The sequence below is a fragment of the Rhinolophus hipposideros genome, assembly GCF_964194185.1.
Source record: "Rhinolophus hipposideros genome assembly, chromosome: 20".
NCBI lineage: Eukaryota > Metazoa > Chordata > Mammalia > Chiroptera > Rhinolophidae > Rhinolophus > Rhinolophus hipposideros.
In genome coordinates, this window is record NC_138066.1 from 6,657,989 (window position 1) to 6,684,585 (window position 26,597).

The following is a 26,597-nucleotide window of genomic DNA, read 5'->3' on the forward strand; positions in this document are numbered from 1 at the left end:
GAGTTCAAAACAGTGGTTATAGGGATGCTCAAGGAATTTAGTGAGAACTTCAACAAAGAGATAGCAAGCATAAAAAAGTACATGGAAACCATAAAAGAAAACCAGTCATAAGTGAAGAACACAATAACTGAAATGAAGAATGCTCTAGAAGGAATCACCAGCAGACCAGATGAAGCAGAGGATCGAATCAGTGATTTGGAAGACAAGGTAGCAGAAAACACCTAGTTGGAACAGCCAAAAGAAAAAAGAATCAAAAAAAAAAAAAATGAGGAGAGTTTAAGAGGCCTCTGGGACATAAAGTGTAATAACATTCACATCATAGAAGTGACAAAAGGAGAAGACAGAAAGCAAGGGATTGAGAACCTATTTGAAGAAATAATGACTGAAAACTTTTCTAACCTCGTGAAGGAAATAGACACGAGTCTATGAAACACAGAGAGTCTTGAACAGGACAAACCCAAACAGGCCCACACCACGACACATTATAATTAAAAGGACAAAGGTTAAAGACAAAGAAAGAATCCTAAAAGCAGCAAGGGAAAGGTAACTAGTTATTTATAAGGGAAATCCCATTAGATTGTCTGCTAATTTCTCAACAGAAATTTGCAGGCCAGACGTGATTGGCATTAAATATTCAACATGATGAAAAGCACAGCCCTACAACCAAGACTACTCAACCCAGCAGGGCTATCATTTAAAATTGAAAGACAGATAATGAGCTTCCCAGACAAGAAAAAGGTAAAGGAGTTCATCAACACCAAACCAGTATTACAAGGAATGTTAGAAGGACTTCTTAAAGATAGAAAAAAATTCAAAATTATGAATAATAAAATGGTAACAGCTACATATCTACCAACAGTTACCTTCAATGTAAATGGACTAAATGCTCCAATCAAAAGACAGGAGGGCTGAATGGATAAGAAAACAAAACTCTTACATATGCTGCCTACAAGAGACTTAACTTCAGATTGAAAGACACACAAAGACAGAAAGTAAAGGAATGGAACAAGATATTTCATGAAAGTGGAAATGAAAAAAAAAAAAAAACTGCGGTAGCAATACTTATGCCAGACAAAATAGGCATTAAAATAAATGCTATATAACAAGAGACCCGGTAATCCTCCTTCAAGGTTTTTATCTGAAGAAACCCACACGCTACTTTGAGGGGACGTGTGCACCCCTATGTTCATTGCAGTATTGCAATGGGCAAGATATGGAGGCAGCCTGAGTGTCTGTTGATGGATGAATGGGTAAGGAGTAGATGATACATACATACAATGGAATATTGCTTGGCCATGGCAGGGAATGGGTTCTCACTATCTGTGGTGGCATGGATGGACCTGGAGGGTGTTGTGCTGAGTAGAGTGTCAGACAAAGACAGATGCAATGTGATTTCATTTATATGTGGAATCTAAAGAACAAAATTAAGAAACAAAACAGAAACAAACTCACAGATACAGAGAACATTTTGATTGTTGTCAGATGGGAGGGAGGTTGAGGGTGGATGAAAAGGGGGAAGGGATTAAGTACAAAAATTGGTTGTTACAGGTAGTCATGGGATGTAGGGTACAGCATAAGGAATATAGTCAGTAATATTTTAATAACTATGTATGGTGTCAGACGGGTACTAGATCTGTTGGGATGATATGTGGGAGGGGTTTAGGGATCAGGGTGAAAGGTGAAGGGATTAAGAAGTACAAATTGGCAGTTACAAAATAGTCATGGGGGTGTGAAGGAAAGCATAGGGAATGTAGTCAATGATAAGGTAACAACTATGTATAGTGCCACGTGGGTACTAGACTGGACAAGGGTATCACTTATTAAATTATATAAATGTCTATCCACTATGCTGTGCACCTGAAAATAATAAAAAAAATAATATTAAATGTCAACTGTAATTAAAAAATTTAAAAAGTGTGGGGGAAAATGTGAAGGGGAAAAACAGGTTCTAATTTCCAGGTATAAAACAAGTAAGTCATGGGATGTAATGCACAGCACGGGGAATATAGTCGATAATACTGTGATAGCATGGTACAGTGTCAGATGGTTGCTGGACTTATCACGGTGATCACTTCTTTAAGTACATAAATGTTGAATAACTATGGTGTACACCTGAAACTAATACAATATTGTATGTTAGCTGTATTTTAAATAAAAATCTAAAAAACAAAAAAAGAAAATGAAAATGGTGAAAAGTTACTGAGAGACAATTTGGATCACTAATATATAAATGACTATAACAAATTAATGAATAGAGCATTAATAGTCTAATGAGAATATGAGCAGAAACAGGAATTAGGAAACATATCTGGCCAATAAACATATAAGCTGCTCATCATTAGTGATTAAGGAAAGTTCTATCAAGATCACAATGTGAAAGCATTTTAAATGTCTTCAAGTGAAAAAAATTCAAGTCTGAAATATCTAATGTTGGATTAGATACAGAGAGTAAATTGGTGAGACAACTTGGAAAGCAGTTTGGTATTATTTCTGAAAGCTGAACATACACATGCTTTACAATCCCCCAGTTTGACTGGTAAGTATAGATCCAAAGGAGATTCTGGCGCTTATAAAACAGGACACATGTACAAGAATATTCATAGTGGTCCCGCTATAGAACAATCTGGAAATAACCAAAATGTCCATCAATGGAAGAATGGAGTTTTTAATGAAATGAAACATTACACAGCAATCAAAAAGCTGTGTGGACGAAGCTTAGCAACATAATAGTAAGAGGGAAAAAATCCCATTATAGACAACATGACCTTTTGATAAAATATATACATAAAACCTAGACTCAAAAATATCTATCTGTCTGTCTGTCTGTCTGTCTGTCTGTCTGTCTGTCTGTCTGTCTATCTATCTATCTATCTATCTATCTATCTATCTATCTATCTATCTATCTATATCGTCTATCTATCAAGGGAGGAAAGAAAGGAGGGAAGAAAATGACATAATAGTTAGAAAGGAAAGCAAGTGAATGATGACCACGGGGATTCAAGATGATTAGCTTGTGCCAGGAAAGGCAGGGAGACGAAGAGTAAAGCTGTGGTTGGATACATATACTATTGTTCAAGTTACAAGTTTTATTTTCATCAATGTTCCTTACATTCTTATTAGCTAATAAGTAACCAAATAGCTAAGTAAAAGTGAGAGGAGAAATAGTTACTAGCTAGGCAACCACATGCCAATATAAAACTCATGCTTTTATTCCATGTTTTTATTGCTAAAAGGAAGAAAAAGAGTAGACACTGGGCGTGTGTGGCGAGGGAGGGGTATCAGTGGTCTCCCCCACGCCATTCACTTTACTATTTCAATCTTGATATTGTTCAATTCTAGAAGTTTTATTTGATCCATTCCACTATTTCTCAATAGACTTAATAGTCTCTTATTCCTGGCTCATATTTTCAAGCTTCCCAATTGACTTTAACAATAAACATGTATTTGATAGTCTGTATCTGATAATTAAAGTAACTGCTTGTTTTTTCTGCTGGTTCTCTCATAGCGTCTTGTTTCTGTGTGTTTGTAATTTTTGACTGAGCTATTCATTTTCCTTTGAGCCTTTCCTGAGGTAATTCCTTTGAGCCTGAGTTGAAGGAAAGTTCCTCCAAGGACTATTTTGATTTGCTTCTGCCAATACCCTGGGGATACTCTCTGCTTGGGGTTTTTGGACCACAGAGGAAGTGTGAATTCAGATCATGAAGCCACATGGAAAGTGACTTGTGGTTATGGATTCTTGGAGCTCGTAAACAATTTCTTCTACCCAGTGCCAAGATGAAGGCAGATATGCTTCAATTCCATCTCCAACCAATAGGCAGGTTTCTTTCTTGTCCTACTCACACTTTGTGTGTAGCCCTTGGAGCTCCCGGCCTTCCTGGAGGATTTCCCGGTAGACATCCCACGTTGGGCAGGCTCCACATCGTATTTCCTGAGCCCTGAACCCCACTAATTTTAAATATGAAAGCTCAAGGTTTCCGGGGTTCAGCCTGGAAGCCCTTAGCACAGAAGACATTATTTGTGGGTACTTCATGAGGCAGCTTTCAAAGCAAGGTCCTGACACCTTCAGCAAAAAAAGTTGCTCAGAGCAAAGTCCTTAACACTTTTTTTCTGTCCTCCACTGAAGAAACTTTTCATGTTTTGAAAATGGATTTACCTTCTAAAAACAGGCAAAAGCCAGTGGGGATCAAGAGTTCCTGCTTCTATGTATGTGGGGGCTTCCCAGATTCCTTACTTTTGTGCCAATTCAGGAAAGCAGTTTACAATGAATGTTATTTTGTAAGTCCCAGTGCAGTTACTCCAGTGAGGAGTGTCGTCATGCTATCTAGTCAGACATCCTGTCAGAAATGGAAGTCAGTAGCACCTTCTTAATGGTAGCTGACCAGTGTATACTCAGTGCCTCAAATTTGGTTGCTAACTATTGTCTGTGTGGTAGGACAGTCCCAACGACAGCCTGCATTTACTTCTTTGCTTTTTAGCAGAAATACAGGATGAATATGTAAATCTAATTGATTTTGCATTGTTCTAGGGAAAAACCATCTAGACTCAATAGAATGAAATGTTACCTTCAACAAGTGTGATTAGGCTTTCATGGCCTTTTTAATGGAAAAGAACTATCAGTGTACGACAGCCAGGCTGATACACCATTGGGCCATAGGATGACTAAGACTGACTTCAAAGAACTCACAACCAAGTAGGGAAAGAGGCAAATAATTGCAACTAAACACGATCAAATACTGCATATATATACATGTATGTGTGATTTGAGCCCAGAGGACAGAATTGGGAAAGGCTTCCCAGAGGGTGTGACATTCAACTCAGGTCTTAAATAAGTAGGCACTTTCAAAAGACACGTGAAGAACAGAATTCCAAACAGAAGTAAACAGTTTAGATAACAAGGAAAATGCGTAGGAGAGCACAGCTAGTTTGCTAAACCATGAAAGGCTGTGAACGGAACAGATTCCGTAAAGCAACCCAAGTCACCCAAGCCAAAAAAATCATTTCTCCAGCTCCCCCCCTCACCCTTACCCCACACATTTGATCAGCAACCAATCTAGCTAATTCCACCCCCTAAGTGTTCTCTTAAATCCAGTCCTATCCATTCCTGGTTCCACTACTTTACCTGCCCCAATTTTTGCCTAGAATATTGCAGGTTTCTTAATTGTCCTTCAAATCTCCATGCTTCCATTCCAGCCTACATAGTCACCGAAATGATTTCCTAAAAGTACAAATCTGATCAAACCATTTCATTGCTTGAAATCCCATCTAATTCTCCAGCACTTAAGAGATAAAGTTCATCCTTGGCATGATGTACAATTCCCTATATAATTACGATCCTGTCTACCTTTTCAGACTCTTGCCTGACGTCTGATCCGTCCAGATTCCTCACTGGCTCCATGCTGTCAGGCAGGTTACTAACACAGTGAGCTCACGTCCTCATCTTTAAAATGGAGATAACAGTTCCTACCTATGTGTTGAAGGTTAAATTAAACTGTACATCTAAAAAGCTGAGTTTGTCCTTTATGTTGCATATCCCAGGGACTCATTAAAGAATTTTACACAGAATGACAGGATTGGATTAGAACTTTAGAAAGATGAAGGGCAGTAGGGGGGATGGATTGAAGGGGAACCCCAACACAGGTGAGGAAGACCAGGCAGGCAAAAATACAAGGTGAGAAATGAGTGTGTCATGGCAGTGGGAACAGAGAGGAACAAAAGGAACTAGAGAAAATTAAAGGATATAATCCAACGGTCTTGGTTCCTAACTCCAAGTAGGTGACGAGAACGGTGTATTAAGAAGGCAAGCTTCAAAAAGAGGCCCTGATGTTCAGGAACAAAGGCTTATTCTAACAAGTTTTCATACTTTTCCTGCCCTCAGCTGAAGCCATTCTGTATGCTTTGAACGTGGTCCAGCCTTGCAAACACACAAATTAAGCTGTAAATACCATTTGGGATAAAAAGTGAGCAGGGGTAATTATGTAATGATGCTTCTAATCCTTTGCTAATGGCATTTTCCCAAAGGAACAGAAAAAAAAAAAATGTTCTCATCAATTGTTCCACAGACTGGAGTAAATGTACTCTATAAGCAAGTGGGAATCATGTGTATGTAACAAGGCTTTGCTTTAAAAAACAAAAACAAAAAAATCTAGCCATTTTATAATCAAACCTTGCCTTTCATCACATTGTCAAATTGGAAACACGTGGTTTCGTGAGAAAAATCTCAACAAAACATCACAAGACTTGATGCTCAACTCCATGAGCATATGACCGTAAGCAAAGTACCTAATTATTTCAGACCAGTACACTGTGTGTTGGACTAAGGCAATCTCCTTCCTACCTCAGAGTTGTGTTCACACAGAATTTGGGTATAAGTGCTAGGGAAACCCAAGTCTTACTGTGCAGTTCTTCAGCAAAACGTGGACGTGGACAGACCTTGCAAATGCAGATAGAAATGTGACGCATTATACATTTCGGTTCCTCAACTGTGACTTTACACTGTGCTATAGGGATTGACCATTTTAAACAGCAGACTCCCATTTTACATTTAAGAAGTGTAAATACACTTTGGCATAACATCAGAAAAACAAAAAGCTATCACAGATATTGAACGACTAATCCTTATGATTTCAATGATTGAGATGAGAATTCCTGGATATTCGCTGATGTCAAAGCTCGGGAAGACCACAAAATACATCATCACTTCAGTGTGTAGCACATTCCCAGAGGGTACATGGAAACTGATGTCTCACGTACTAAAGGAATTCCGTACACCACAGTCTTATAGCAACTGTCCATTACCTGTGGTTCTTACAGTGTACTCTGAAGAGACTCACTATTGCTTTTTAGCTTTTCCCTCAAACCACCTGAGGTATTTAAGGGAACCAACAAACTCAAGATCAACAGTTTTAAGTCTCTAGCTCTTACATCCCAAGTAGGAAGCAGCTACGTGGACGTGCCTGACGCAGACAGCCCTGGCCGAGGGCCGCAACACAGAACCACGTGTGACCTCCAGGGTTCCAGGGCACAGTTAAGACCTTCTGTGTCCCTTATCTTCCTGCAGCTAAGACGGAAGGACTCAGTAAGGGAAAGGGCACTAAAAGAGCCACCTCCAGTTCCTTTGCTGCCTAATCCCCCCTTCTCATTGACTGCCACGTAACGTCATTATGCTAATGGGGACAGAGCAGAGGCCTCCATACTGAATTCAGGTGTCCCACTCATTGGGACCTAGACAGCTCCTGAGCCCCACTGTGGCCCCCGGAACCTCTGACTTCCTCATTTCTAAGACAACAGAGCAGGCCTTGGGAAGGTTTAGGAACAGAGTATCCCCAATCTCCTACTTCTCAACTCCACACTTCTTTGATGGCAGTTTTTTAATTAATGTAATTTCTTATTTCTAATTAAAGAAATTAGGTATAGTCTGGATGTGAATCGCAGCTCTCCTCCCTAATGCTACCAGGCTCAGAACTTCACTTCCCTAAGCCTTGATTTTCCTCCTCTCTAAAAGGGGACACTACAACCTGACTTTGAAGGCTACACTCAGGGTCCAATGAGGCTCACAGATACAGGTCAGGTCCTGAAGCATGGAGTGCCGTCTACTCTCTCCCATGACACTCTGAGTCGGTGCTTGGCTGGGACCTGAAAACTCTACAGGGTAACCGTTCCCCTAGCCGCTAAGGCTCCGGTGGAGAGGCCAGGATTCCTACAGCCACACCCTTTCCTGGAGAATGTGAGATCCTTACCACGTCTGGTCTGGTTCTGTAATGGTGTTTTCCTACATCTGAGATCGGGTTACAAGCAGGCACAGAGAGAGCAAGGCACTGAATTAGTATTCAGTCAACTCGTCAGGATTTGCTCAATGACTGAGAGATGGTGGTAAAACAGATAAATTCAGTGCTGCAGATTCAAAGTTCTCTCCAATAGTTTCCAGGCTTCTATGACTTTTGCTCACCTCCACTGTCCTCCCATCCGTAAACCTCCCCGGTCTAACCTCCACAGGTCTTTGACCTACAAAATCTCCACTCCTCCCCGCTCTCTCAGGTAGCACTGACTGCAATCTGAGCTGCCATCTAATGCTCACCTGGCAGCCGCAGCACCAGAAGCACAAGGCAAGGCTGGCAACCAAACCTTGGGCCCAGCCGGCTGGGCTCTTACAAGCTGTGTCTCTCCACCATGTCACAGGCTGAGGAACAGAACCCTCTTCCTCTAGTATTAAGAGAGCTGGGGCCGGTCAGGGAAACCAACAAAGGAACAAACTTGAAGAGACGCTGCATCACTCCTACTCAAACAGAAAGCAAAACCATATAGCAACCACGAGAAGAGAGGAGAAAAAGAAAGAATCCATAAACACTTCTGGAAGAAGAGAATTTTTCCCAATGTGAAATGCACAGATAATTTAATGGAATTTACTTGATTTTCCCCTCTCAGGGTCAAACTTCAGAAAATCAAATTACAAAGTCATCATCACATCCTACATTTATTACAACTGACCTGCAGGCAAAAGGATAGAACTATTACATAAACACTTCGATTCCAAGTATATATCTTAAATAGAGGAGGAATTCAAACCAGAATACAGGATAAAATATTCCAAAGCTCCAAGAAGCAGTTATGTTACTGAGCTCCATTTTTACAGACAAATAAGGCAATATCCCTGCACATTAGCTTTTTGATAATTTTTATACATTTTTCTATGGTACAAGAGAAAAATAACCAGAGCTCACAATGTACAGTTCTTACACTATTTTCACAGTTTGTGAACACTATACACCCTTTTGTTTTAATAAAGATACATTGTAATAAACTCCTTGCCCTTAAATTTATAGTTTATAATAATCTATGATTAATATACTAAAATTGCCTTTTTATGTGGTCATCCACACAATAGAACGGTCAGATTAGCTCCTGGACAGTCAGAATTGCTTTGATCTCCATTTGTAAAATGGCAAAGTGACCCTATGCTGAGCCAGCCGGGACAGCGAGCGCAGAGAAACAAATTCCCCTGGAGTCCCCGGGAGCCACGGAGGACGATGGCTTGGTGGTCAAGGAAGACGTGCAGCGGTGCTTCCTTTCAGAACACTGGGAAGTCTAAGGTTTAGGAGGCAGGGGAGAACACAGGAAAATCAGGCCAGCGGACTAAAGCCATCCATCTTTTCTGAATTCTGAAATTTACAGGGATGTAACTTGAAACAGCACCATTCTCCCTTTATTGTCTTATAGTGTTTAGGACTGTCACTCTGGGAGGAGACACAGCATACCTGCCACCGTGCGGTTCTGTGACGGCATCCCCTGCATCTCAGACCATGGCTGTTTTGTATTCCAGTGTGAACCACTCACAGTGCTGCCTAACTGCTATACGAAGCCTGGTGCTCAGTGCCAGAGAGGCCAGAGCGCCACCTACGGGAAGGGGAGCCTGGCTGGCTGGGGGCGGGGTGGGGTGGGAGCACTGCAAAAGACAGCAGAGTTAAACGGCCTCTCATGATTATTGTGGGATTATTTTGTTGTGTAGAATTCCAATTCCAAGAAATGACAGTGACATGCTAGAGGTTCTGGCAGGTGATGAGCTTATCTAAAAGACTGCCGTTGCGTTCCTCATCGGATCGCATGTGTCTCTGAAAAGATGCTTCCTCATCACCCACCACATCAGCTGAGCCCCACATTTCTCAGCCTTTTCAACATTAGAGCATATGAGAGACCTAGGGCTAGAAATCCTCGGTAAGGAACATCCCTGGTAATTATAAAGGTTTTTGATATAAGAAAAGGCGAAATATTAGATTAAGCGAAAGTCACATAGCGGCAACTGACTACATGGGTGGGGAAAGAGATTCGGAAACTGAAGGCCTGGACTAGTGATGGCAAACAGCTGAGATTTGGTCTTTTGCTGCCTACAAGACATCTTTTATCTACTCAATCAAGGCACATTGCTACCAGCTACTTCTCCCTGTTAGTGAGTTATGATGGCTGAAGCATCAGGCTTGGGACAAAGGGGAAATACATAGCTGCTACAAGTTGTTCCAGATAAGATACTAGTATTAAAAACATCTGTAAACTTTGTCCTCCGTGCTTCTTTCTTCTTTCTGTCCTGGTGGTTGATGGCAGGGAACATCGCGTTGGCAGCATACCAAATTCTGAGAATGAAAATTCTTAGGATCAGCACCTTCTTTGACAGGTGGCAGACTCCTGAGTCCTCCCCATGCAGAGCAGAGGGGCTGGGAAAGGAGAAAAGAACACATTCTGTCCCGTCTCGCTACTTGAATGTTCACCTCTTTGAACGCAACACAGTTTTTGGTAAAGAGAAATTCATTCTGATTTAACGTGGTATTTCAAACAGGGAATTTGGCTGAGCACATCGATCCCCAAACATCGACCGTGACTGTAAAGCAACAGAATATCAAATCAGTAAATCTATTGCACTTGGTGAAGAAAGTAAAATGCCTCCTTCGTCTCCCAGCTCCAGAAGGCAATGCGTCTCGGTGCTGTGCAAGCTCTTCTCACTCAAGCCCAAGTCTCTATGTTCAGACAAAGTACATCCGTCACTGCGTTCTTCCAGAATTTGGAACTCTGACAAAACACCATTCCAGTAGCTGCGTCTCCAGGTTCCGAGTCTAGAAATGAATTTAAGATGTGATCTAATCACAGTCAACAAGTTGATCGTACTGACTTCCACATTTCATGAACACGTTCATCGGGAAAGAGCAGGATGAGGTCTCTCTGACCAGCGCAACACTGTGGTCACTCGGGTATTACGGGGGTGCACGTTCTAGGTGACAGGAGTATACAGACAGGATGGAAACGAACACCAATCTTATTGCACATGGTGTCTGGGCGAGCAATAAAAACACTGTGATATGGGATGACAATTCTTTACGTCTTGCTTCCTCTCAGCCCTTTATTCTAGAGTCTGACGTAGCAGCGATATCAATCGACATACATGGGAGAGCTGGGAGTCGCTGGCATTTGATCCAGGATTTTACAAACATAGCTTGCGACCTCTACGGTACGTTCTTCATACATCAAAATAAAGGTATGTTTCTGCAAGGAAAAACAAACAAACAAGAAAAACATCAAAGCTTGGATCAGAGCCCACAGTAAACTTTTCCCAATTTCAATAGCACATAGAACCAAAGGCTCCAGGCCCATGTCTGTAAAACACGGTGGCACCAGCTCAAAGAGGCAAGTACAGCTGCACTGCAGGGAGATGTGTGAGTGGGTGTGGGCATGCCTCGATATGATGCATGGTGCTACAATCTGGAGTGAGGTCTGCAAACGCACCTGCACACCAGGGAATATTTGGGAGGCCACGAGCAGCGCTGTTCCTCAGCACAAACATGGTTGGAGCCTCTGCCACCATCGGAGGGCAGAGAAGAACTGCATGAACACCGGCTGCTAGTCTCAGGACACAGACAACACACGTAAGCTCCACCTGCCCATTTCCCCAGGCGCAGCACAAGGACCTTACCAGAAAGCGTTCACTTTCAGTCCTCCCGACTCCCACTCCAAAAGCAGCTCAGTAGAACCTTATGCTACAAACTTCTGTGCTGCACTCTCCAAAGCCGGCAGCCCCGTATCTGCCTCACAAACCCACCTTTTCATACATCATCTCTATCAAGAGTTTTCTTTCTGATGGACAGCTTTAGGGTCTTGCTGATGTTGGCCATGCTAGTTTGATCTAACATCCTGGAGAGCTAGAAGCTAAGTGTGACTGATGAGTGGTTCCTGAAAATAGTCCCACATTATTAGGTCACAGTACTTTCTTCACACCTGACACCGATGCCACATCCAGGAGACTGCTTAAAGCGCCTGGATCCCATGGGGTGGGTGAGAACTTTCAAAGAAATGGGAACTGGCTGTACGATCTAAATTTACATGAGAACATTTAACAAAGGTAAGCTATGCGCAATCAATGCTTATGGATGTTACTCACACATAGACCATGAAGTGGAAAATGGCTCCTTAAAGTAAATGTTAAAATTCTTTCGGTTAATTTTTATAACATGTCAAGGCCAAAACTTCCCATGAGAATCTAGCTAGTAAATTAGTAGAAAAATTATAATTATAAAGTTTCTCTTTCCAAATATCTTTCTTTCAAAACAGTTTAAATATATATCTCAATAAAGGTCACGCTGTTTGTCTGTGACAGTTAAGCCCGTGGCTTGCTTAGCAAACCAGCATGCTGAGGATTCGGGCGTGAGGAAATAGCTATAATAATATTCCCAAGATCTCATACTCACCAGAAGTTCTTTATACTTTGGCCTTTTGGATTCATCCTTTGTAAGGCTAAAATAACATAAAAAACAACGTTATTAAAAGGGAGACACATTTACCCCCAAATATTTTTCTTTGCACCATCAAAATATTATGAAGAATCAAGTAGTTTTTTTCTTTCAAGTAACAAAGTAGGCAACCTGCCAAACACAAAACACAAAAACTAGACAATCTATAATCTAAGGATTTATCTTTAGGATATTCAGTGCAGGAGCAATAGAGAAAAATTAGAAACAAGTTAGCTATTGAAAATTGGATAAATAATGGCACAGCTGCATGGAAGAATACTAAATGTATATTCTCAGTTAAATATATGAATTTATGTGTAAGTATAAAAGTGTGTGTGTGTGTGTGTGTGCATGTATGTGTGTTTCTAAATATGTACAGATGTATTTATACAGGCACCACCTAAGAGGAACCGGTGATCTGGGAGGCACACTACATACAAACTTCATCAATTTATCCTTAGATTTGAAAATTTTTTACACTCTGCATCTCAATCCTGTGTTCTTTGGTTTAAAAGTTTACAATAGTACTTCACTAAGGACCATACTGATGTATGAAAAACCTCTCGCTTGCTGGTATTTTCCCCTTGAATTCTACTTGTCTAACAATTATTAACAAAAGGATTTTCATTTTCTCTGTAGTGGACCATATCTTTACCTGATCTCGGACCACAGCTTAATCACCACTCTCCTCCAATCTCAAATGCATTTTTTACTATCCGAAGTTAGTTAATCTGGGCAACATAGTTCACCTATTTTTAAACTCAATGCTGTTTTTCATTTTTCACACATTTTCTGGTGGGTGCTGCCCTGTGATACATGGAATACAGATACAGAATTCCGCTGTAGGAAGGAAGGATTTATTCCTCCACCACTGAGAGTGCTGCCAGCAGAAGGCCCTCAGTTGTAGGCCTCCTAGGGATTATATCCCTGACGAGAGCTACATTAGCCTTCCCGGGGCAGCCCATATCTAATGACTGATTAGATACAACCTGCCACACCCTTCTGTTGGGTTTATTTTTCTTCTTCGCCAAGTACATCTTTTCAAAACAATCTATGAATGGTTAACTCTTAAGTCTTTCCATTAAAAAAAAAATCCATTATATTTCCTTCATATTGTGAATGATAATTGAGTGCCCAGGTATTGAAAGTTTAGGACAAGGTTGACAATTATTTTTCTACAGCCCTCTGGAGCTATGACTCCATTGTTTTCTGGCAATTATTTTTGCTGATAACAAATTTGCTGACAGTCTAATTAATTAATCCTACCTGCTAACATTTAAAAAAATCTTTTATTCAGAAAGACTGAAATGGCTGTATGCTAATTTGAACAGCTCGGCTGTACAATGACTTTAAAACTTTTGATGTCCTCAAGGGCTGGATTCCATTATACATGCTTTGTACTTTCTTTAGACCTTGAAAACTGTACAACGATTTTTCAACAAGTGATTGATTCCTTCTTCCCTGTCCCATGTTTGGAAATCCTTATGGTCCCTCAGACGGTTCCTTTTGTAACAAACTTTCCTCTTCTCCTCCAGCCAGCCCCAGTGGGTCCACCTTTACCAGCTCTGAGATTAGGGCAGGAGGTAAGACATGTAAATGTTGCTTCACTGGGAATCTTCCTGCTAACTTTTATTTCGTTATTGTTCTGTACTTTTGCTTCAATGCCTTTTGGTATAAATTTAGTTTTGTTTATCCTACATGATACAAAGTCTCTAATTTCAATCTGAGAATATCCTGGATCAATTCTCAAATGCCTTTACTATCATCTCCTTAAACATTGCTTCTCAACTTTCAGAATTGTCTTTTGTTATTTCTATTACATTCATCTTAGAACTTCTCATTCTGTTCTCGATTTCTTTTCTTTGTTTCCAAGCTGTATCTGAGACTGCATAAACTCATCCTGATTTAAAGTAAATGTGTGTTCTATTTTGCCAGTTGCTTTTCTTAGCATTAGACTTCATCTATTTTAGAATTCTGGTTTGCAAAATCATTTTGAAATCTGAATGGTTCTGGATAGAGATGATAGAAAAATGCCCAAAGATAGTGGAAGGGAGAATGGACAGACGTGGAGAGCTGATAGGCGCGTACTACAAAAATAGATATACTTCAACTGTAGACCCTAATGATTTGGAATGAGATGGAACATGAATGTACTCAGGAAAAACAATGGGACATTGATGTCTACAACTGTTATCTACAGGAGAGGACTGCACGAAGGGACACGACTAAAAAATATACAAGAACTATACATATATAAAACAAAACCAATAAAGGTATCAAGAAATAAAGAAGAAAGAAACCCTGGTCGAGGGTCGACAGGTGATATCTCAGATATTATGCTCTGTGACTCACACAGATTCTTTTAACCAACTATTTCACTAAAATGGAATATAGAAAAAGATCACATTTATGCAGTTATATGAACTGCAAATATGTGTGCAAGTTGATAAAAAAAAAAAAAAAGGTTGTTTTTAAAAAGGGAAGCAGCCAATTTGAGTCATCGTTAGGATCTTCTATCTGGAAAATGTCGAGGAAATCCTCTCCCCTCTGAAAATCAGCACAAATGTAGAATTTGGTTAGAGAAGATGAAAGGGACTTGCAAACTCGAATCAAAGATATGTTTCTCTTTTCAATTATTTGAAAAGAGAGCAATGCTAGAAAATAAAATGTAAGTTTTTATAGGACCTAAAAAGAGTAGAAAGAAACAGCATGCCTGGTGATAAAAAAAATGTAAGAAAAGGAAAAGCATTTTTCAAGAATGAAAAGAAGATATACTAAACATTCTGGCTTTTTGCTCATAAACATCTCATTTTTAAATCATGTTGGATAAACAATAATTACCAAAAATAGTAAAATGATAACAAAACAGGTTGTATTTAAAATATAGATTGAAACAGCACAACACACGATTGTATTATTGCTATATCTGCATATTTTATTCTTATGTGCTACACACACACACACACACACACACACACATACACACCTGATAAAAAGTGGACAAACAACATTAACAGGTGTGAGGTCCATACCTTTCTTAGAAGAAGTCTTCAGAGAGCCAGCATACAGTACTACCAACTGAGTTTTGGGCCTGACTGTGCTATGTACACCCAGCCATGTTATGTGTTATGTCAGGGCAGAGATCCATCCCTGAAAGTCTGAGCTGGTACGGTCTTGACTTAGGAAAGCTTCCCAGTGATTTTGGTACAATCCCACGGTTAGAACCACAGCAGAATAGGATGCTCAGTCTCACCTAAGCTGCATATCTTGTACAAGGTACTAGGCATCTAAAGGAGCAGCTTCTCTACCACTGCCATCTGATTTTCACTAGTACCTAAGTAGTAGCGTAAGAGAGTGGAGCCTCTGCAGGTTAGCTGGAACCTTTCGTGTAGCCCTGGTGACCCAGAGTCCCAGCTCAGAAGGCAGTGATATGAAGGCTCCCCTCCCCCAGTGTAAAGCCCCAGTGCAGTTAAGGTTAAGTAAACCTCATCGTGCTCAGCACATGTTTGAGTGTTTGTGAATCAGGTACTCACCACAAGTTGACAAAGTTGATGAAACTTGGGGAGAATTCCCTTTCCTCAGAATTACTCAGCTGTGGAGGATCTCCTTTCACGACTTGTGTTAGTTGATCAAATACACTATTCCACTTTGGATAAGGAAATCGGCCTGTGGCCAACTCGTACTAAAGAGAACACAGAGGAAAAAGCAAAATACACTACGGCATTATTTACTACTGCTCGCTGGAACAGCCACATTGAAATCTAAACTCCAAGCAAAACTCATTAAAATCCTTCAATCAAACCCTTATCAGGTTAAGGTGGACTCTTCAGAATTATTAAGGCTAAGTGGAAGTGATATTTAGAATCAAGATCATATAGAGAATTCTGTAGTACCAACCAAATTCAAGGACTTGGACTAAAAAGAAACACTAAACTTAAGCCCAGACAATGTCCCCTCAGTGCCTCTCTAGGGCAGCTTCTTTGGTTCTGAGCCCTTTGTATGAACGATTCTGGAAGGCTGGTTTTAGAACTGTCTTAGTACAGTATCTGCACAATTTATAACCACCTGAATGGAAGGCCATGTCCAGAACAGTGGTCAAATTCGTTTCTCAGGTAAAAGAATATTCAACATACAAAAAGCCCAATTGAAGCTCAAAGGAAACAACATATAAATCCTGTTTATAGCCATTCTGTAGTTGCTACAATTTCAACCACAATCAGATATTACTATTACTAAAGGAACCAAGCCAGGGTAAAATCCTTCACCTTGAACGTCAATGGTGATGCTCAGGATAGTATCTCTAAACCAAACCAAACCAGATCTGAAAAATGTTATGGACACTATGTCTCAATATGCCAACATCGAAAATATTTGTGAACTGTATTGTCATCTTTCTCCCACTCTGTTCAGAGGATAATGAAAACCTAGAAATTGTGTTTTTCAAGAAACATCTAAATCTACAGCATGACCTAAATGAATCCCATTTTATGTTCATTGACAGGTGATTGACATCTTAATATGATGAGACTCAAAAATTATTAGAGCGGAAGATGGCATATGAGAGATAGCACAACCTGAGAAAATTGTTTGAGTTTCTCCAGCTTAGATATGATTTTGTCAATTAGTCAAATATTAAATAGCTATTTTATACAATGAAAGGAAAGTTATCAAGCAAACATAAAGCCATCCTCAAACAGAAAGCCTTTATGGGAAGGTTTTTTTCCCCCAAAAGAGACCATCTTCAGCTCATCACCGTCTCCAATTACACACGTATGCCCGTGGGAAAGCAGGCAGGAATGCATGCAAACACACACAGAAATTCATTCCTTTAGCTGAGTTTTCTTTTCGAAAAAAATGCAAATACTTGGGAAGCAATAAACCTTATTGATTATTCACAGCATCAGGAATAACTTCATTAAATTCATTCTTGAGGACATAACAGAAGGAAAAAGCAGAATGCATATCATAAGGTAAAGGACTTCGCACCTTATAAATTAATTTCACACACTTCATAACTTTTGTAAGATTATCCGTGTGAAAAATAAATTATGAAGCAGTTATAAGTACTGAATACTTCGCTTTGAAACAAAGTTTAACCAGATGTACTAAAGAAACTTGGTAAAATTGTTTCTATGTGAAAACTTTTCACAGAACAAAAGTTTGTTTCTATAATGAAGTAAATATTTTTAAACATAACTGGTTGGACAGATAGGTATTTGTGACATTACCATGGCTTATATATATGCCAAGTTGCCTCAGCTGGAAGCTACAGATCTTGCTGCAGTCTTTAGGACCAGTAGCAGACCCAAGTTCCATGTGCTCTCCTCACTAAAAAGGATGGGATCCTTCTCCTTTAGACAGTTGGCATCACAATGGAAAGAAACTCCAGGAGCTACCTTCCATATCTGGTCACGAGGGAAACTAGATGGGCGTCTTCTGCAGGGGTGAGCTATTAGCCCTCACCTCTCTACACAGAGAATTCATTAGGCCTGGCAACGCGACTCACCAAGATTAACTAGCGAGGGAATGTGATTCTGATTTATGGGAAAATGATCCCAGGACTATATCAAGATAATGAACAAATGGAGATCATTTTCTAAGCCATAGAAAAGCTCACTGCTCTGAATCTGGGCTATCTCCAGACTGGGTGATCTTATTGAAGATGGGAGGAAAATGGAAGGAAAATTTTGGGGCTGTCTACCAAACAGGACAAAGCCCCATCTAGAAATAGAAAATTCACACCCAATGTGAAAGAAGCTGTAGAAAAAAACTTCCATCAATCAAGCTCTGGTAAAACAGCAAGAACAAGAAAATAAATCTAAAACTTCAAAACAAAATTTGGTAATAAGGAAGTAAGCAAATAAAGATATGTTGTAGATAGAACCAAAATTTCAATCCAGTCCACCGGTGAGGACAAAATAGTTTATTTAATTGTGCTTATTAGTTGCAGATTAAGCAGCTTTCTTACTATTCTTTCTTAGTGTTGTTCCAAGGTAGAACTTCCATATAGAATTGTCACCTAGGCAATTCTTGGTCCTCAACAATAGAATTACTTTCAGTTCATTCATTTGTGGCTTCCTGTTGTGACTAGGAGATTCCCAGCAGAAACTATTTTCACACACATAAATACGTATACCTAATATGCACACTGTACGCAGTTTTACTGGACATACTAAGTTTGCCTGAGATGGGAGGAGCCTGCAGGTGAGCTGCCCTGCCCTGTTCCCGTTCTTAGTGTGGATGCTGATTCCTACAGGTGGGGCCAAGGTATGCAGAGCGACATTAAAGAGCCCCAGGCACTTCATAAAACCTCGAGGGAAATAATCAACTCTGATTTGATTTTTAAGGTATAAAACGTACTTTTTTCAACAACTAGAAGATATAGTCCCTGTGATATAACCATGAGCGAAAAAAAAATAGGTGAATAAAATCAAAGACTAGAAGAGACAAGAAGCTGTTCTTAGGCGGGTGGGGGAGGGGGGGAAGACGAATGAAATTTCCTTTAACTTCTACAGTTCTTATTACACTACCATGATAAGATTGAGTCGACAGAAACATACCAATGTGATCCCCAAACTCCAGACATCAGAGCGGACATCGTATCCTTGTCGTGATGCACTTGGGTCTATTCTTTCAGGCTGGAACAGAAAGAGAAGTTATTGTCATTAATTACACACACCTTCAAGGGACAGGCAAATGGAAGCAAAAAGCCAGCAAACTCCCAGAGGGATCCATGTCTAGGGTCAGATTGGGAGTAATAGGAAGTCATCATAAAAACAATCAACAGGAAAAAAAAAAAAAAGACTCAATGGCTTCCCCCCCATAAAGGGACCACAAAACAACTCTTAATTATTTCCCCCTAAGGCCTGACAATCATTTACAAACCTGAAGCTGAGGACAGACAAATGGAGACATAGGAACAAAACTGGAAAAATAAAGAACTACAGCGTCAGATTAGTAGCAAGTAGTGGTTAACCGGGGAGGGGTGGGGGTGTGTGGACATAGAATAAGTCTTCTTTGTTTCAGCGAATAAGGCCGTACTGCAATATATTTGAGATACAAAAGCAAATAGGAGCTAAATTTATCATTATGCATATGTCTATTATTCATTTTTAACCAAATTAAACACTGCCAATATAGTAATATATTGTCCTTTCATATAAATAGCAAAAATCATTTTTAGTAAGTTCAGTGAAGGCAACATCTTTACATTTCCTTGAAATAAGAGACCATTGTTTACACAGTGTTAGAAATGGAGAAGAAAAGAAAGAGGGTATCAGGGGCACGGAGCAGACAATGGATCCTCAGCTGAGACTGAACAACTGCTGTTGAAAGACATGTCCAAAAAAGCATAATAGCCGACTGTATTATATTCTCTGCCTGTCAGCAGCAACTTGCTTGGAGACCTATGTATTTTGTTTGGAACATGAGTACGGTGGCTACATCATTGGAAGCTATTTATGCTATTTTTAGTTACAAATATATTTACCTGATAAGACATTACATAAAAATCCCCAATAGTTGACCAAGAGAGAAAACACTCCATCCAACAGCTGCAGAACACACATTCTCTCATGCTCACATAGAACATTCACTAGTATAGACCATGTTCTGGGCCATAAAAAACACCGTAGTTTAAAAAACTGAAATTACACATAGCATGTTCTCAGACCACAAAGGAATTAAATTAGAAACCAATAACCAAAAGATACCTGGAAAATCCCCAAATATTTGAAGATTAAACAACATAATTCTAAATTACACATGCATCACAGAAGAAGTCTAAGAAAATATAAAAATCTTTTTTTAACTAAATCAAAATAAAATTACAACATATCAAAACTTGCGGGATGCCTGAAAGTACTGCTCAAAGGGAAATGTACAGCACTAAATGCATGAATTGTAAGAGAAGACAGACTGAAATAACGTAACTTCACAGCTTACGGAATTTGATACAGAACACACTAAACACAAAGCAAGTAGAAGCAAGAAATAATAAAAAATAGAGTGAAAATAAGTGAAATGAGAACAAAAAAAACACAAAGAAAAATCAACAAAACCAAAAGTTCATTCTTTGGGAAGGTCAACAAAATTTACAAAACTTTAGCTACACTGACCAACAGTAAAGAAGACTCAAATTACGAAATCTGAATGAAAGAGGGGGCATTACTACTGATCTTACAGGAATAGATGAACTGGACATTCTTTGAACATGAAAACCCACCAAGAGTAATATAGAAATCTGAATAGCCTTAAAACTATTTTTCAATGAATTTGTTAATAAAACCTTTCCATGAAAAAAATTCCAAACCTGGATGGGTTCACTGGTGAACTCTTTCAAACAACACCAATCTTACACAATTTTTTTTTTTTTTTAAATAGAGGAGGGTATGCCTCTCAACTCGTTTTTATGAGGCCAATATAATCATTATGAAAACCTAACAAAGACATTACAACACAATTAATAATCCCTCATAAACACAGACACAAAAATGCTTAACAAAATATGAGCAAATTTAACCCAGCAACATACGACCAAGTGGAATTTATCTCAGGAATACAAAACTGGCTTAATATTTGAAAATCAATGTAAGGTATCACATTTACAAAGCACTACTACTCCTATGCAGCATTATTGGAGCTCCGAGCAAGTACAAAAAGGCAAGGAAGAGAAAAAGCACTGTCTTTATTCATAGACATTTGAAATTCTACAACTGTTTACCTAGAAAAATTCTACTAAAATTAAGGGCAAAACCAGCAAGGTCACAGGACACGATGTCAAAATATGAAAATCAGTTATATTTATCGATAATAATTGCAAAATATTAATAATGTATTTTTAAATTCCATTTACAACAGAAGCATCAAAACGCACGAATCCGTTAGTAATAAAATTAAAAGGTGCTTTAGAGTTCCGCACTGAAAACTACAAAACATAGCTGATAGCTAAATTACCTAAATAAAAGGAGAAACACACCAGGTACTAAAAAATACAATAATGTCAAGCTATCCGCAGGTGAACGGATATATAAATTCTGGTGTATCAATACAGTGCAAAACTTCTAGCAATAAAAAGAATGAACTAATACACACAAGATTATATACATTTATATGAAACTCTAGGAAAAGCAAATCAAATATATAGTGACAGAAAATAGGACCGATGACCTTTTTTAGATGATAGACATGTTTTATATCTTGATTGAGGAGATGATTATGTAAGTAATGACATTTGTCAAAATTCAAATTGCATACTTAAAACGAGTGGCTATCATTTGTAGAAGGTCATTCTGACTGTTGTATGGTTAAGTCACTAAGAGCTGGAATTTCTAGCATGTGTATGTTAGGAAAACTTACCCAATTCCTGGAAATAAGTCAAAGAAAGGATTCCATTTCCTTTCAGTGTCATACTGGAGACCTGTCCAACAAGCCGACCCGAGGATTATTGAAGTACATGTTTGTTTCACTTACTATTTATTATTTATTAGGACATAGACATTTAAGTTACATGATTTAACTTGGAGATTTTTGTCCAGTCAGAATGCAAATGATTTCTGTCCAATAACCCCGAGTTATTGTTTTACTGACCTAGAGATAATAAGCAGTGTTGTATGTAAATTAGCCATTTCATTCCAACATTCTTTCTTCAGTGACTGTAAATACTGAAATACCCAAATGTGCTTTAAGCCAGTTTCACCATCTTCTGTCCAGTTTTCTCATTAATGAGCTAAATATATTTTTGATACATGTTCATTCTTTATTTGTATGTGTAATATTTTTAAATTTTTGAAAATTATTCTTTGAGAGAAGTAAAGATTTAAGATCCATTAAATTAATTAAAAACCCTGTATCCTTAATCTAAATCAGAAGCATGGGTATGAAAAACAAAACACTTTTTTTAAAAAAGTATAACAGGAAAATACCAACCAACTTAGAGAATAGTATAGGTAACATTAACAAAAATGCAAAAAGTGATAGCTAAAACAATTTTCTATCCAAAACAAACATATAATTTACAATAAACATGCAACTGAACTTACTTTGTGTTGAAATATATAAAATAAAAACCAAGGTATGAGGGAAAATTGACAACCACAATTTTAACAAATTTTGAACAAATCCTTCTCATTTTGGGGGCAAAAAATAAGCATTGAATAAATGTAATTAATAATACAGAACAGACCTTTTCCAATATTTCATTTTTAATTGATCATTTATCATGCTAAAAAGAATTTTAATGTGTCCCAAAAGGCAAAAATGTACACGTTAAAATGCTTTGAAGGCAAATAATAAGCCAAAAATTAACAAGGGTCAATTAAACACTTTATAGTGGTTAGCTATGTTGTATAACAAATTACCTGAAAACTAAATAGCTTAAAACAAGAAACATTAATTATCTTATAGTTTCTGTGTGTCAGGATTTAGGCAGCATTTTCATGGGTGATTCTGACTCAGGGTCTCTCATGAGGCTGCAAGTAAGATGTCAACTAGGGCTGAAGGCTTTACCGGGCTGCAGAATTTGTCACCAAGCTCATTCTCATGGTTACTGTGGGAAGCCTCAGTGCCTCACCACATGGGTCTCTTCATAAAGCTGCTTAAGTATCTTCACGCCAGCTGGATTCCCGAAAAGTGAGCAATCCAAGAACAAAAAGCAAGAGAGAAGCCACAGTGCTTTTTCATGGCCTATTTTCAGAAAGGTCACACTGTCATTTCTGCCATATGCTCTTCACTAGAACCAAGTCACTAAGTTTAACCCACACTCCAGGCTGTACTTAGTCTCCATCTTTAAATGGAGGTGTATTAAAGAAACTGAATAAAATGTAATACTACTGCAACCTTGGATATAAAACACACACTCCAGTACACAGCACTTACATCTAACATTTAAAACAACTAAGAAAATGTATATGTGCAAGTACACGAGGTGTGACAATTAAGTTTATGAACTTTTTTTGATATCAAAGGAATTATTCATTATGAATTTGTACCAACGAGACAAATAGGTAACCAAGTTTACTATTTGGAAGTTCTGAAAAGGCTGCGTGAAAAAGTTAGACGACCTGAACTTTTCGCCAACAATTCATGGCTCTTGCATCACGACAATGCACCAGCTCACACAGCACTGTCTGTGAGGGAGTTTTTAGCCAGTAAACAAATAACTGTATCGGAACACCCTCCCTAATCACCTGATTTGGCCCCCAATGACTTCTTTCTTTACCCTAAGATAAAGGAAATATTAAAAGGAAGACATTTTGATGACATTCAGGGTAATATGACGACAGTTCTGAGAGCCATTCCAGAAAAAGAGTTCCAAAATTGCTTTGAAGGGTGGACTAGGCACTGGCATCGGTGCATAGCTTCCCTAGGGGAGTACTTCGAGGTGACCATAGTGATATTCAGCAATGGGGTATGCAGCACTTTTTCTAAAATGAGTTCACAAACGTAATTGTCTGAACTCATACATATGAACGCGCACGCACACACACACACAAATACACAAGCTGATGCTAAGGAAACAGTAAAACTTCATAGTTTTCAAAGAATTATCTGTCATTCCCCAAAGACTCCTGGCCAAGATGGATTTCTACCTCAAAGAACAGAAAACTATGCTACCACAAATGTTCTAATACCTGGGGAAGATTTTTGAGCTCAAGGAGGCCACAGATATGCTTTTGCTTACTAGATGATCTATAATTGTCACTGTATGAATAAAATAAATAAAGATGAAAACCTTCCCAATTCAATTTTTAAAACCTTTACAATGGAAACTATAAACCAATCTCACTTAAATGTTTTTATGCAGAAATCATAAATATTAACATAGCAAATGTAAAAATACATTAAACGTATAAACAATGAGCCATGTAGAGATTGTTTCTGGCCAGAATGGTTCAACCACAGGAAATATGTTATTATGATTCATTATAACAGTAGCTACACAGAAAAACATTTCATCATGTACTAAACGATGCCAAAAAGGCATTTAGTAAAATGTAATAGCCATTCCTAATTCAATCTGATCCCCTCTCTCATACACACATATGCTCACATACAGATGTACACACAAACTTAGTAAATCAGAAAAAGGCATTTGCTTTCAAATCAAAAACAAAATAAGAAAGCTACTAATAATGTCATTCAACATTGATCTAGAACTTCTAGCCAAAGCAACAAAGTAAATACGAGAAAAAGAAACACACACACACACACACACACACACACACACACACGAGAAAGATCAATAAATACGAGGAAAGCCAAGGCAAAAATTATTTGCAGAATGATACCTTGAGTACCATGTGAAACCTATTTAAAAACAGCTAGAAACCTCAAAATTAACAATTGATAAGTTCACCCAACAACAGCAGAATGCACGTTTTTCTCAAGTGCACATGGAACCTTCTCTAAAATAGACCATATGTTAGTCCAAAAAACAAGTCTCAATGAATTTTAAAAGACTGAATCACACAAAGTATCTTCTCCGAACACAAAGGAATGAAGCTAGAAATAAATAACAAAAGGAAAACTGGAAAATTCACCAATATATGGAAATTATATAACACAGCTAAACAACCAAGGGTCAATAAAGAAAACACTGAAAAATTAGAAAATACTTCAAGATGAATGAAAATTAAAACACTGAATACCAAAACTTACCGGATGCAAAGCAGTGATCAGAGGGAAATTTATAACCTTAAGCACTGTATTAAAATGAAGATCTCAAATAACATAACTTTATACCTTCAATAACTAGAAAAAGAAGAGCTAAACTCCAAGATAGCAGAAGGAAGGAAATAATAAAGATTAAAGCAGAGATCAAGGAAACAGAAATTATAAAACTAAAGAAAAAAGAAGAAGAAAAGAAATACAACAGAGAATCAAAGAAACCGTAAGTTTGTTCTTGGAAAAGATCAACAGTATTGACAAACCTTTATCTAGACTAAGAAAGAAAAAGAAAAGGTGAAAATAATTACAATCAGAAATCCAAGTGAGGACATTACCACCTACTTTACATAAGTAAAAAGAATTATAAGAGAATACTATGCTATGAACAATTGTAAAGCAACATTAGATAACCTAGATGGAATGGAAAAATTCCTAGAAGCATACAAATTACCCAAACTGGCTGAGAAGAATTATAAAATCTGAACAGATCAATCTCAAGCAGAGACTGAATCAGTAATAAAAAGCCTCTCAATGAAAATAAGTCTTAAGAGGGACTGCTAAATAATCTCTTTACGAGACATTATGAAAATCTGAATGTTCATCAGACAAAGGGGAAAAAGTCTTGTATACGAGTGGAAAATGAAAATTACATCTTGAAAAGTAAAGTAATTTTGAAACCAAAGGGACAGAGAAACAGAATATAAGTGAATGAGTCAGTTATTTACAAATTGGTTGAACACATCAACAATTCCCTAATGTTGATGAGCTATAACTTGATACATGCCTACTAGGCTGTATATATTTTAAGAGAAGATTATGTTGGGGTTTTAGAAATGTCCAAGATAAATAAACTGACATACTTCAGAAAGTACTGCTATGAAATGAGTTATTTCTATAACCAATTAAGACTATCTTACAAACTAATACAGATGGGCTTCTATAAGAAGAAAAGGTGTTGCCACGCAGCAGCCTACCCGGCTGTCCCCTCATACCTGCCCCCAAAGAAAGGAGAGTCTGTGAGACGGATCCTTTCAGGGACTTTGCTTCACCTTTGTGCTGGCACCTTATGTCTCCGTCTGGCCCCAAAAGATGGCTGGTTAGTCAATGACGAGTAAGATTCCCCACGGGGGCGGGGGTGGATGGGGGGGGACAACCCAAGCCAGATACAGCCGCGTGGGTACCATCTGGGGAACTCGTGGGGTCGATAGAGGCGGGCACAGCCCCCCACCTTCCCCCGGCTAAGGACAGCCTCTGCCTCTGTGGCTGCATTCCTTCCCACAAACCTGCAGGGGAAGTGACTCAATGATGTGCTCTCCATCTATTCATGTGCATAAAGGCTTTATCCCTTGGGGAAGTACTTATCCTGAGACTTAGGGTTCCACTGCCTGCAGGCAAGGGCGATTGGCTTAAATCAGTTTCCTATTATAATGTATGGGATTCACAGATCCTGAGATCGACAAGCTTTACTTCTTTTACTTCCAGCTTTATTTCTTTTATTTCCACACCTAACTAATAAAAGCCATGTGTTGGACCGATTCGGGGCTCAGTCCTTGAGACTTGAGTCCCTTGGCCCCGCTTCACTCTACTCTCGTCTACTGTCTTTCTTAACCTTGTGCCACCCTTCTCGCTTCCCACTGCTCCTGTTGTGCTGGACGCGACAAAGAG

The 26,597-nt window shown here is 38.7% G+C and overlaps 1 protein-coding gene across 8 annotated transcripts in view; it reads right to left on the reverse strand.

The window, feature by feature from the left end:
* Window positions 1-8,372: 8,372 nt before the first annotated feature.
* The window catches only part of MAP2K4 (mitogen-activated protein kinase kinase 4), a 113,058-nt gene continuing 94,833 nt past the window's right edge, over window positions 8,373-26,597 (reverse strand). For all 8 annotated transcript variants that reach the window (XM_081028571.1, XM_081028570.1, XM_081028569.1 and 5 more), the window contains 4 exons: window positions 18,827-18,904; window positions 15,800-15,948; window positions 12,225-12,270; window positions 8,373-11,025 (listed from right to left, as the gene is read on the reverse strand). In XM_081028571.1, coding sequence (XP_080884697.1) covers window positions 10,912-11,025; window positions 12,225-12,270; window positions 15,800-15,948; window positions 18,827-18,904 — 387 coding nt within the window. In that variant the 3' untranslated portion in view covers window positions 8,373-10,911. The remainder of the gene's footprint in view (window positions 11,026-12,224; window positions 12,271-15,799; window positions 15,949-18,826; window positions 18,905-26,597) is intronic.